At 53.6% G+C, this 12,333-nt stretch overlaps 1 protein-coding gene across 10 annotated transcripts in view; it reads right to left on the bottom strand.

Annotated features, from left to right (window-relative positions):
- Positions 1-2,225: 2,225 nt before the first annotated feature.
- The window catches only part of WDPCP (WD repeat containing planar cell polarity effector), a 154,924-nt gene continuing 144,816 nt past the window's right edge, over positions 2,226-12,333 (bottom strand). For 2 of the 10 annotated variants that reach the window (XM_068940629.1, XM_068940630.1), the window contains 3 exons: positions 9,801-9,901; positions 8,762-8,790; positions 2,575-3,126 (listed from right to left, as the gene is read on the bottom strand). In XM_068940629.1, the coding sequence (XP_068796730.1) occupies positions 3,082-3,126; positions 8,762-8,790; positions 9,801-9,901 (175 nt within the window). In that variant the 3' untranslated portion in view covers positions 2,575-3,081. Of the gene's footprint in view, positions 3,127-6,435; positions 6,638-7,628; positions 7,836-8,061; positions 8,705-8,761; positions 8,791-8,838; positions 9,147-9,800; positions 9,902-12,333 lie in introns of those variants that run through there. The other 8 variants (XR_011140577.1, XM_068940628.1, XM_068940627.1 and 5 more) reach the window with 8 other exon arrangements.

Below are 12,333 nucleotides of genomic sequence, written 5' to 3' on the forward strand. Positions count from 1 at the left end.
GCGGCGGTGTCCTGTCCTCCTTCCTCTTCCTCCTGCCCGTTGGGCTCCCCGGGGGGGTCCCACTAGGAGCGGGAGGGATGTGTGCGCGTGTGCAACGAGTTTGCGGGTGCTCGGGGTGGGGGGGGGCCGCCACGGGCTCCCCGCGCCGGCTCTTCCCTTACTCGGTCACGGCAAAGCGGGCGCCGGCTCGGCGCCCCCTCCCCAAGCGCCGGCGGGGGCGTCCCGGGGCCGCAGCCCGCCCGTCGGCCGGGGGGGGGGGGAATGAATTAACCATGGCAATTCCCCCCCCCACCCTTTTATTATTAGTTTTTTTAAATTCTTTGCAGCCCCCCCCCGCCCCCCCCCGCCCCCCGTGCGGTTGCTGGCGGCCGCCCCGTCCCCGCCCCGCCGAGCCCCCCCGGCCCCTTTGCGCTGCCCGCGGGGGGGGGGGCACACATGTACCTCCGTGCGGGCCGGGGCCGGCTGAGGCGGGGGGGGGGTGCGAGCCCGCCGCAGGGTTTGGGTCTGGGGCCGGCTGCCCCGGCCCCCTCCGGCCACCTCGGCTGGGTTTTGGGGAGGGAGGGGGGGGGGGGAAATGCTAAAACACCCCTTGCAGCGCTTTTTTTTTGTTTGTTTGGTTTATTTTGGGGTCCCTCCTAAAACAGCACGCGATGCCGAGCGCGCCGGCGGCCGAAGCGGCGGCTGCTCCCCGCCGCCCGCCGGAGGCACGGGCTGCCTTTCCCCCCCCCCGTGAGCCAAAGGCCGGGAGGTTGGTTGGGGAGGGGGGGCGGGAGGACACAAACGTCCCCCTGGGGCCGTGGTGCTTGGCGCCTGGTGGGCACCTCCAAGCGCTTAGGAGCTCCTCGCCGCCCCGGGTGGATTTGCTCTTCGACGACGAGTTTCCCACCTCGGAAAGCTCTGCGTTCAGTCCCTCCGGCTCAGGTTTCTTTCTGCCCGGCGGAGCTGAGCCGAAAGGCGACGTGGACGGCCTCGCGGCTGCTCCGCGGGCAGCGGCTCTGCGGCCGGCCGAGGTGGCATCAGGCGCCGGGAGGAGAAGGCGCAAGCTGCGACGTCCCGCGTTTCTGGGAGACGTAGACGCTCGTACGGCTTGCCAGGGTTATTCTGCAGCCACCCTTCGGGGCACAGCGCAAGGACGGCGGGTGATTACGGAGGGACGAGGAGTCGCTGCGCCCGGCCGCTGGTGGTTTTCCTTGCGCTGACCTCTACGTTATCCAGTCATTGCTAACGCATGCACACGGGTAGCAATTAATGCATATAAAATCCTACATCGGGTCAAAACCTGTTTTGACTTCGTCAATAAAAATCTCCCGGTGCAACTCGCGGACGAGGAACCTGCCATGCTGGAGACCTTTGCTTTTATGGCTGATGTTCAAGCACAGAAAGCTGCAGGGAAGGAGGAGGGTGAAAACGGCCGTACGGTTGAGTAGAAAGAAAACCATGTGCCCATTTCCAGTTAAATCCCTAGTCAACACTTTTCCAGGACAGACAGGACTTTTCCAAGAAAGCCGCAAAAGGATTTTATGAAAAACTGAGATTTTTAGGAAACGGCATTCTGGATCTTATGTACATTTGTAGTATCACTTCCTGTATATTTTTAAGCTGAAATCCTCTTAGCATGCAAAGTAAATAGATTATGATATACCTAAGGATTAAGAATCGCTGTCTGGTGTCAGATTAATCCCTCATATAGACCATCACTTGGACTGACAGAAATATGGCCGCAATTCAGCAAAATCGCTGGGCTTAACGCACTTCAGCGTCGCGTGCGCAGAACAAGCGAGCGATTGCCGTGGCCCGCTGCTGCGCTTTCCAGACATCGAAGTCCACTCCGCGGCGCGTAGCCGACGCGCGCTCCCCTCAAAGCGAGAAGGGGGCCCCGGAGCCGGCCGTCGCGCCCGCAGAAACGCCGCGCTCTTTCGAAGCGCTCCGTTTTCGTTTTCCCCATCGAGCGTATGAAGCCCGTGCGTCGTAGCGGGTTTCGGGCTCCTCAAACCGGGAGAAGGGGGGGGGGAAGAAACCAAAACGCCGCGCTCCAGCCTGCTGCCTGAAGGGCGCCGAGGCCAACGGCGCGCCGCCATCAGCTGGGGATTTTTCCGCAGCGGCAGCTCGGGCGCTCTTGGGGGGAAACGGCTGACCAACAGCGAGCGCAAATATTTCGCTTGGCTAAACACAGATTTTTTTTTTTTTTTGGTTAATAAAACATTTCTGATAGTTTTTTCTTTTTTCCCCTTAACACAGTGCTTTTATTTTTGCTCCCTTTATTCCCGCTAATCGCTTCACAGCGAACCCAACTTGGGGAAAAAAGCGCCGGCTTTGGGTTTTACCGACCGAAAGCTCAAACTCGCCCCGCGCGCGTACAAACAGCAGCGCACAAAATAAGCGTACGCGCAGGCGTGACGCCCTAGAGCAAGCGGTGGGGAGAAAGCCCCGCCACAAGGCTCTCTTCTCTCTTAACAGTTAGGGAAAAAACAGAAAAAAAAAGACCCCAGCAAGGAACCAGGTTAAGTTACCTTCTCAGTGCATTTCCCCTTAGCGGTTAGAAGCCGCAGATTAAAATCTGGACGCCAGTGGGATGATGCTTAAGAGGCTCCGTGTCTTTTTTCTTTTTTTTTTTTTTAAAAGGCAAAATAATGGTTATTCAACCAAGGTGATACAGCTAGATATGAAAACTGAGAGCGCCCTCAGAACAACGCCGCTGCCTCTGAGAGGCTGCTCTTTCACGGGGGGAGCCCGAGCGAAGACGTCTAGCCGCGAGCATCTCAGCAGGACGGCTCGCGGCGCCGGGAGCGGAGACTCGGACGGCTTTGCCAGCGGAGATCCTCCAGAGGCGTGACGCGCGGGGGCCGCAGAGCGCTCCTCCCGGGCAGCCGAAGACTTCGCGCGAGGGAGAAAAACGAAGCTTTCGGCGTCGCGTTAGTCGGCCACGGCGGGGCCCGTAATTCATCTTTTTTGTTCAAAATGTGTCTTTGCACGCCGCCACGGCTGGGGCGAGACGCGGCGGTCTCGGGGCAGCGCTGTCCCCGCGCCTGGGACGCCGAGGCCTCGCCGCCGTCGCTCCGGGCCCCCGGGGTTGGGGGGGGGTCACACGTGCCCGAGGTGCACCACGTGGAGGCACCCGCCGGCCACCTGCGGGGCAAAGACACGCGGCGGGAGGAGGGGGGTCAGGGCAGCAGCGCGGCACCGAAATCCCCCTCCGGGATGGAAGGCGCCACCCCAACGCAGCCCAGCGCGGCAGCCCCACACGCTACTGCGATTTCACGCCGGCCGGCGGTGGGCCGCGGTTGGGGGGGGGGGGGTGAACCTTCCTCCACCCCCTTTCCCCGGCAGGTTATTGGCAACAGCGAAACTTTATATTTTTGTTACCGCTGCATGTAAAAAAAAAAAAAAAAAAAAAGACCCGTGCGGCAAGAGCTGGGCGGCCGCCAGCGGGGAGCGAGCCGGGTCTGCAGGGCCGGGCGAGGGGACGGCGTGCCGGTGTCGGCGCGCGGCGCCGGGCCGGGGCGCCCCGGCGAGCCTGGCCCTCCGCGGTGGCGGCGGGCACGGCGAGGGCGAGGAGGTGTGCCCCGAGCACAGGTTATTTCATAAGGCGGGCCGGCGAAACGCCTGAGACGCTTTGCCTCGGCGAGCGCGCGGGTCTAGTGACTCACGGCTTGCTTTTGAATTGCGCAGGAGTCGGCCGGCTCTCAGCGATGCAAAGAGAAGGAGGTGTGGAGCCCCAGACAAAGGGAATCGCGTGCTCGGCCCGTCCCGGAGTGCAAAAACGCACTGGGTGAACTAAAAAAGGGGAGGGGGGATCGGCCCCGAGACGCCAAGGTCAGGGCCGCTCGGGGCTCGCCAGCCTTGGCGCGGCGCGGGACGGGCATGTGACTCGCGGGAAAGAGGGCCAACCCTTCCCGGGGCCTCTGGCAGCCTCCCCACGAGCCTTTCCCGGAGCAGCAGCTCCATCTCATGGCACGTGCACCTCACCACCGGGCCCGAGGTGGCCCCCGGCAGCCAGCCGCCTTCCCGCGCCGCCGCCGGTCAGCGCGCCGCCGCCACGCAACTCTTGACTTCCAGCCTCTCGCTTAGCGTTTTCCTGGCAGGGAGGCGGCCAAAAGCGCGCTCCGGCGGCGGCCTGGCCGCAGTCACTCGGCGGTGGTTAGAAGATAACAAGAAGGCGTCCTCGGCCTTCCCTACAAACCAGCGCTCGCACCGCTGGCCCCACGGGGTCATTCCCAAGCTGAAGCTCAGGGCACGTCTGCACTGCTGACCCCGGGGCTTATGTAGGTGCTTGAGCTGGCGCTAAGGCGCTCTGACTCGGTAACCGCCTAGCATGCGGCGGTGGCGAAGCGAAACTCAGCTCGGGCTAAAGCCTGAGCATTTACGGAGCTTTTTGAACCAAGCTTAGCACCGCGCACCTTGCTTCGGTAGGAGACTGGTGGAGCTAGCCCTTCGTCCAAGCCAGAAAAGCCACCTTTCTATTCCTACGTAGCAACGCAGCAGCCAGCCTTTAAGGTAGCTGATTTCAGTAGAAAGCCAGCGTATCTCTCCAAGTTTCCACCTTGTCATTTCCTCCCTGATTTGCACTAGAGGTAACTCTTGAAAGACAGAGTGAAAAAGATGGCTTTTTCTCCTGCAAGAAGTGCAGCCCGTAGGGATGTGAGGGGTTGCAGGTGAGGAGCACAGCTGCAGCCCATGAACAGAGCCAATTAATGCCAGTAAGAGCAGCCCCTGGGTGTTTTTGTGTGTGTGTCTTGGTTTTTTGGGTAGCTGCAGGTTTGTTGTGGGTTTTCCTTGCTCCTGGAACAGCTTTTTGTGGTTGGAGGCTCCAAAACACGATGGGGTGTTTTTTAGAGGATCTGCGGTGAAGTAGCCCAGAGGAGCACTGGTGCCTCAAGGTAAGGACCAGCTTTTTTTCTTCCCCAGAGCTGTGTTGGTGCCTGACTGGTAGGAGGTTCTTCTCTTGGTGTAGTGGGGAGATGGTGTATGGGTCACGGGAGGCTTGTGCACTGTTGAAGTGGGTCTGATTTCTGTAAGAGCTGTGCTCTTGTAGGCAAGCTGTTGGGTGCAATTGGCTTGGCCAGTGCTAGGTAGGGCAAATAGGTGATTTCTTTCTCCTTTTGATGCTGGCTCTGGGGGCTAAGGCAATAGGTGGAGGGCAAAGGCAGACTGCAGAGGAAAAATAAGTTTGACCATTTAGTGTTCAAGAATGCTTGTTGTGCAAGTCCCTGTTGCTCAAGGGTTGGGGTCCTGAGCGTGTCAGATCTGTATATGTGACCTGGGTTTTTATTTCTGTGGTTGTGTCTCTATCTGGGATGGGTTTAACAGGAGTGCTCATCCTGTTCCAGCTCAGCTCTGCAATCCTACCTCTTCGATATCTGCTCGTGCTCGAGCAGGCTTTGAGGTGTCATGTGGGAAGTCTGTGATGCGGCATTAAGTGAGTGTGCTGTTGTAGAGCTGTTCAACGCTAATCAGAGAATATAAGATGTGTAATGAGTGGGACCTTCTTCTGACATCTGCATCTTTTCTGGTGTCAAATTACTGCTGCCTGCTTTATTGCTGGAGTGCTCCAGCAGTTGATTTTCATACTCCAGTAAGAGGACTGCCCAGGAAAAAGGGGAGGTCAACAGTGCAGCACTGTTCCTGGTAACCAGCAGCTAGTTAGTCAGAGAAGGAAACATGACTCTCCTGACCGGATAGCATCCGTCTGTGCCCTGGAGAGTTTTGGCTGTGGGACTTTGCATGGTAATGATGTGGTCCCTCTCTGGCAGGCCAAGGGAGGAGCAGCGTGGGAATGCGCACCCTATAATTGAAAAGCCACTAAGCCACCTCAAACCTGTGGGGATGGCAGGACGGAGGCAGTGGTTTGCTCCGTCTCCTTGGCCGTAAGGCAGAACGGAGGATCCCTTTCCTCTTTCGGATGAGGAAACGGAGAGAAGCCTCTTCCCTGTGCTTCTGGGCCGCTCCCAGGAGGGGGCTTTCCCTAATGGGGTAGTGGTGAGGGGTCATTCTCAAGGGCATGATGAAAGTGGGAAAGGAGGATAGCAGGAGAGTGAGGAATAAATGAAGGAGCAATGGGCAGTTATTTTAGATGTCTGCTTTCTCCAAGTGGAGGCTGCCCGATTCTATCTAGCCTAGGCCACGGAAATGGAGGGGGTGGGTGGACATGTGCCATAGGTCATGTTCCATAGGCCCTGCTCCGTCTTCTGGGAAATGCCTCCTTGTTCCCCTCGGGCAGCATCATCTACAACCTCTATAGCTGTGCTGGTTATTTTCCTGAGTGATAATACATTAAAACAAGCCTTGAGTAGCCATAAGGCGCCATTGACTTGAGTATTTCAAAGTACCGTAAATAAGCGAAATCGGTCTCCATCCTAGGAACAATGAAGTGGTCAAGATTCACATGTCCCAAAGTGTCGACTTTGCGTTGAGGTGGGTGACAGGTTGTCTGGGGACTTGACTCTACTTACCTAAGATTGGGTGCTACTGAGCTGAAACACTCTGAACTGACCTATGCAGTTTGCTCAAGGCTGTAGGATAGCACAGGCTGGGAGAGAGCTCCAAAGGTCGTCTGGTCCATGCCAAAGCGTGGCTAGAATAGACAGGGCCTCGAGAAGGTTTCCTCTTGAGACCTTGTCTGTCCTGTCCCCAACCTTTCCTGGAAGACGAGACAGAGCGTGAATGCCAAATCTGAACCCCACCAGTTGGGACCCTAGTTTCTCCTAAGCTCTCATAAGCTGTGTGGCAAAGAGTTTCCTCCAGAAAACAAGTCTCGTTTGACTGCCTGAGCACTACTTGGCTGCGTGACAGCCAGCTGCTCTGGCAGGTGACTAGGAACGTTTTTGTTGCGTGATCTTTGCAGTTTCAGGGAGGAGAAGCTTCCTCATAGCTCAGAGCAGCAACCAGCGAGGAGGACGCTAGCTACGATGCACCTACAGGAGATCAGGTCCGTCTCGGATGGTGCCCCCGTGGAGGCCTTGGTGGCCGTTTGCTTGGGAAATGGGTCACTTCAGCAGAAGAGCTGCTGAAGGGGGCAAAACTGATCCTCTTGCTCACAGCTGCTGAGATCCTCCAGCAGAGTCGGCTGTGCAAGAAGGGCTGGGCGTTGGGTGTGCTCCTCTCGCGTGGCACTGAGCCCGGTATTGTGCGGGCTCCCTCTGAAGCAACATGCAGGAAGCACTGGTGGAGCAGTGCCAAGCCTGGGGGAACAGCAGGAGGATGAAAAATGGGAGTCTGAGACGGGCCCTGGAGAGCCCCAGCCCTGCTCTTCAAGAGGAGGCAATGGAAAGCAGTGCCCAAGCTGCTGTTGGTCGTGGCCTTGATGACTTCGAGGTGGCCTTTGGGCCAGCTGGCTGGCTAGAAAGGAGCTTTTCTGATTTGCTGGGTTTGCATTTCTGTATTGGGATCCAGTTACCTGTGAGATTTCAAGCTTCCCTAGGCCACTAAAAGCTGGGACGGAGCAGCATTGCAAAACGCTGAGGTCTCAGAAGGGGCAGCCTTAGCGTGGCGTGGATGGCTTTTCCACCCCCCAAAATCGGACGAGGCGGGAGGCTGTCTCTTGTTTAGCAGGTTACCTCCTTCTGCGGTCGGAGGGCTGCTCGCAGCTGCTGTCTCCAACACCTCTCCATGGTCTAGCAGGAGCTGGCGTGGCGTAGGGTGCCAGTCTGTGCTTTTCTGTTCACCTGGATTTCACGGTCATGCTAGTCCAGAGCTTTCAAATGAGCTTCTTGCTGTACGATTTTAGCTGCTTAGGCTTTCGTGTGCTGTAGGGCAGGAGCAGGTAATGGTGGGATAACCCGGCTGCAAATGCAGCAGGAGTCCCATGGGTGTCTCCTGACTGTCACCGTTGGTCTGCTCTGCTGGGAAGTTGAAGAGTTTCTCTTATATTTTTTTCTTCCTCCTCCTTAATAAATGAACTATTTGTATTGAGGCCAAACATGAGAGACTTCAGCCTCCAAAATAAAAGCTCTGATGAGAATTGTAATTGGGAGGAGGCTGAAATATGGGCAGTTTCCTACCTTTGTCCACGCTGCTGCCATGCAGTTTTGGGTTGGTTGGTTTGTTTTCTTTTTTTTTTTTTTTCCTCCCCCTTCTTTAAATAAAATCCATGGGAGTATAGTGTCACTGAATTGCCAGCTCTGTGGATGTGGCCGCTCTTACATACGCGCTCTATGTGTATGGCCTACCAGCACCCAAGTGGGCTGGGAGAGAAGGTGCCCATGGGGACGGGACAAGTTCTCCCTAGCCACCTGGGGTATTTCCCCCCACTCTCCTGCTTGGGGGAAGCTTTTCCAAGCCAGAGTGCCTGAGCCAGCGTGGGAGAGGGGATGGACACCTGACTGGAGGCCGGCAGAGGGGGAAACAGTGGTCCATGTTTTTTTTTTTTGGGGGGGGGGGGAGCAGCGTATTTGCAGTCAAATTAGCTTAAAGTGATCGTGAAACCACAGGATAATATTTCACTCCTCTTTGCTGTGGTCTCGCTGTTGAAAGCGCCCGTACGAGCACCAGCTAGTTTCTGTAAGCCGGACGTGGCTCGAGGACAATAAGTTCTTTCTTACGTCCCCTCTGTCGCATAATAACCGTTTTCGGCTGCTGCCGCGCTGCGCTCAAAGTGCGAGAAGAAGCCCCGTTCTTACAGCGCAGTGCATGGCGTACTCCTACCGACTCGAGCGAGAGCCCTGCGGGCAAACAGCTTGCAGGGACAGGCAAGGGAAGTTTCAGGAAGCTGCAAAATAGAGTAAATAATAAGCAGAAATGGAAAAATAAATCAGAAATGCATTACCTGCTCTGTAGGAACTGCTCTCAAATTTCCTTTTTTAAAAAAAAAAAAGAGAGAGAGAGAAGATGATCATGTTATTTACATTCCATTGAACTCGCTGAAAAACCCAAACACACACGGCCACGGTATTAGGTAACTCTTCCATTTTTTTTTATAGGACACAGCTATCTTATATCCTGCCATTCAGTGGAGGAGTTAAAATATTTACTATATTGCTCATGCAGGTTTGTGCATGTAGGCTACCTATAGAGCTTCATCACTGTGCCAAGTCAAAGCGGTGGTGATTCTCACAGCGGAGACCTCTGCGGGCAGTGCTGGCCGTGGGACGGCGCTGTGCTCGCTGGGCGTCCAGGGATGGTTTTGCAGCCCGTGTGCTGTCGGGTCACTGCTGGACGTGGTGGAGAATGGGATGGCTGGGCAAGGTGGAAGGTGCAAATCCTCTTCTCGCCCCTCGTGCAAATACTTTTATGTATACCTGGCGCGCGGACTTTGTGGGACAACTCTTTACCCGTGGGTTTTTTTTTTTTTTCCCCCCTCGTGCTGAAAGACCCTGGCACGCCTTGTTATGCTCTTGAACAGATATCTGCTATCCTGCAGATATCAAATTTTGCAGAGGCAAAGTAGGCCCCACCCACATTCTCCAGAAAAACACCAGTGGGATCGTGTTGGATGTTACTTTTGGAACTGTGTAATTCAGTGAAGCTCTGCTGCTCGAGGACCTGGCTGTTATACCGAATAACAGAACAACAACCACCGTAACTAATAACTGTTTTCCCTGTCCTGCCTCTTTGCTGAATCATGAATAATGCTGTAAGATAAGGCATTTCATACAATCAGATAATTTTTTTTTTCTTTCCCCTCCCTGTGTCATGAATGCCAATAGCTGTTTTGGAAGCAGAGCCCTTGCTCCTGCTCCTACTGCTGCATAAATCAAGCTAATGCTGCGATGCCACTGGCTTATTTGTTCTCCTGCATTTCAGGTTTTAGTGTTATTTCTAACTTCACCCCACTGTGTGGGTTCAAGTGTAGCTTGTTAGCTTACCCTCCCGGCTCCTGGCAGAAGGTCCCTCTGTTGGAGAGGTGGCACGGACACCCGCACGGGGCTCAGGCTCCTTGTCACCCGGCTGCCTGCGCCTGGCGGATCTTTAAAAACCAAACAGAAATGAGGGGAGTGAGGGAGGAAGAGCTGAGGCGATGCTGCAGCATAGAGCAAAGCTGCTTTGCTTGTTTTATGTGTGTTTTTTGTTTGTTTGTTTTAAAGTATGTAGCAGTCTGCAATTCATGGATTTGGGGCTGTAGCTTTTGTTTTGTTTCCATAGCCTCATTTTTCTTCACTTGCCACTAATCTTTGGTTAAGTAACGATGGGGAAAGGCAATCTGTCCCCAAGGGAGCAGAGCTGGCATTTTGGCTTATCTCTGGCACTATCTTGACTTGCTGCTCATCCTGCCACCCTCAAACCACCTTTGGTAAGACCAAGTGGAGCAGGGAAAACAAACAAATGTTGTCAGTTGAGGTCAACTGCACTTGCCTGGGTCTCGCCTTTGGGTTGAGGTTCCCTCTTTCCGTGTTTACTCTATTACACGACTGTGTGTAGGAGAGCAACTGTACCACAAGTGGACTCTGCTCCTCCTTGAAGCCTGTCAGTAGATCCTCAAGGGTTGCTTAGAGTTAGGACAGCAAAGAAGTTGTGAGGACGGAAATGCGGATGCTCTTGTGTGGCGCCCTACTTGTTAATGACCACAGCACGAAATCTCATTTGGCTTTGATAACATGAATAAATGCATTCCAGCCAAAAAACGCTTTTATTATTTACATTCTTGTCCATAATAAAGCTCAGACTTTCTCTGTGTCTCTGCCTTCGTACAGCCCATACAGTGATCGCTTTGCAAGCAGTTGGGAATCTGTAAAGCACCTAAAAGCAACTCTCCTCATCAGCTTTGCTGAGCTATGTTTAAGCTGCGGTAATGCAACTGTTTCGTCACGCTAAGCTTTATTGCTTCGGCAGAAGAAACTAGGAAACTTCATTGAAGACCAGATTACGCCAGTAGCAAAACTGGAGAGATTTTTTTTTTTCTCTCCGACCCCATTATCTCCCCTGCAGTATCTTGATCAGCTTTCTTGCATGTAGCCCCGGCTTCTGCAGAGACCTGTAAATTGCTGTTTGGGCTGCCAAATTGCCATAACCCTTCTATTTTTATGTTTTAAAAGGGCTTAAAACCGTCCATCCTCTTTGGATACATCTTTAAAACTGGCCGGTGCTGGGAGGATTTGGTGTATATCCGACGGCTTAGAAGAAGATGTTACTTCTGCGGAGCTTCTAGTTTTATAGTCAACAGACATGAAAAGCCCAGCGGGGATAAAAGGAACTTAACCAGTTCTGTCTAATGCATATAAATCTACCTAAGAGCTCAAGGCACTGGAAGTACTCAATGCACTGCATTTATCTAGATGCAGAAATGGGTCTTCAGGACGCATGCCACATGTCCCATTTTGATGCCAAGTTAATATGAATTAGAAGACTGAGATGGATAAACAAGGTCAGTCTGGGCTGGGCCAAGTTGAATCAATGCAAAATAATTGTCAGTATTTTCTGTCAGCAACAACGGTTTATCTTGGCTCGGGATTCGCAGGGCTAGAGATTATAAAACGTTTTCAGTGGAACAGTTGGCAGGCATTTTATTGTTTTTTTTTTTTGTTTTGTGCATGCTGAAAAAAAATTCCATTAAGTATACACACTGCTTATGTGACAAAGCCGCGTTACTTTTTCAGACTTTCCTTTCTTCAGGTAAGCTAAGGTGGTAAATACCTTGGCAGTCTAATTTAATCGAGAGGACCTTTGAGAATGAAGAGGGCATACAGCGCGCCTCGATGCACCCGGAATACTTGCTGAATGATAACAGTTAATTTTGTTTGTGTATTTTTTTCTAAAGTGCCGTATGCATGTTAACTAATTAATTTGCCCAACATCTCTTTGAAGTTGGTAACTGTTATTATCTCAGTTTCTCAGATGTAGAAATGGAGAATGCAGCTTTGACCAGAGCCATGTACATTGGTCTGCTGCAGTGGTCTGGATGCGAGGGAAGCTCCCGTTGCCTTAGCTGGAGTTCAGCAAAGGCCAAGGATGGGAACCGAGGCCACGGTAAGCGGGCAGGATTCGCACTGCAGTGTTCCTGGGTCCCAGGTCAGGGATGCGTTTCCTACGCGGCATTGCCCCTTCTCTGCGGTGCGCCTCGGATAGCTCTGCTTTGGGACTGAAAATGGCCAGAGCAGGTAGAGCACCGGGTAGGACTGCGAGCGGACCCGTGCAGGATGTGCTTCTCGGGGTAGGTCCCTGCTATTTGAAGACTAGCTGTACTTCCTGGTTAATGAGGACTTTTTCAAAAGATAATTGTCAGTGGAAGAATAAACAGCAGTGATGTAATGGTGATGAATGCTTATTTTGTTCAATTACGTGAGACCATGGAGCAAGAAATGTTTCATGTTTCTGGTGTGTGTTTTTTTTTTTTACATGACACATGAAAGGTGTTGCGGTAGGATAACTCTTATTCTCTCTATGCTGATTTAATAACCAGCA

The sequence above is a fragment of the Struthio camelus genome, chromosome 3 (assembly GCF_040807025.1).
Source record: "Struthio camelus isolate bStrCam1 chromosome 3, bStrCam1.hap1, whole genome shotgun sequence".
NCBI lineage: Eukaryota > Metazoa > Chordata > Aves > Struthioniformes > Struthionidae > Struthio > Struthio camelus.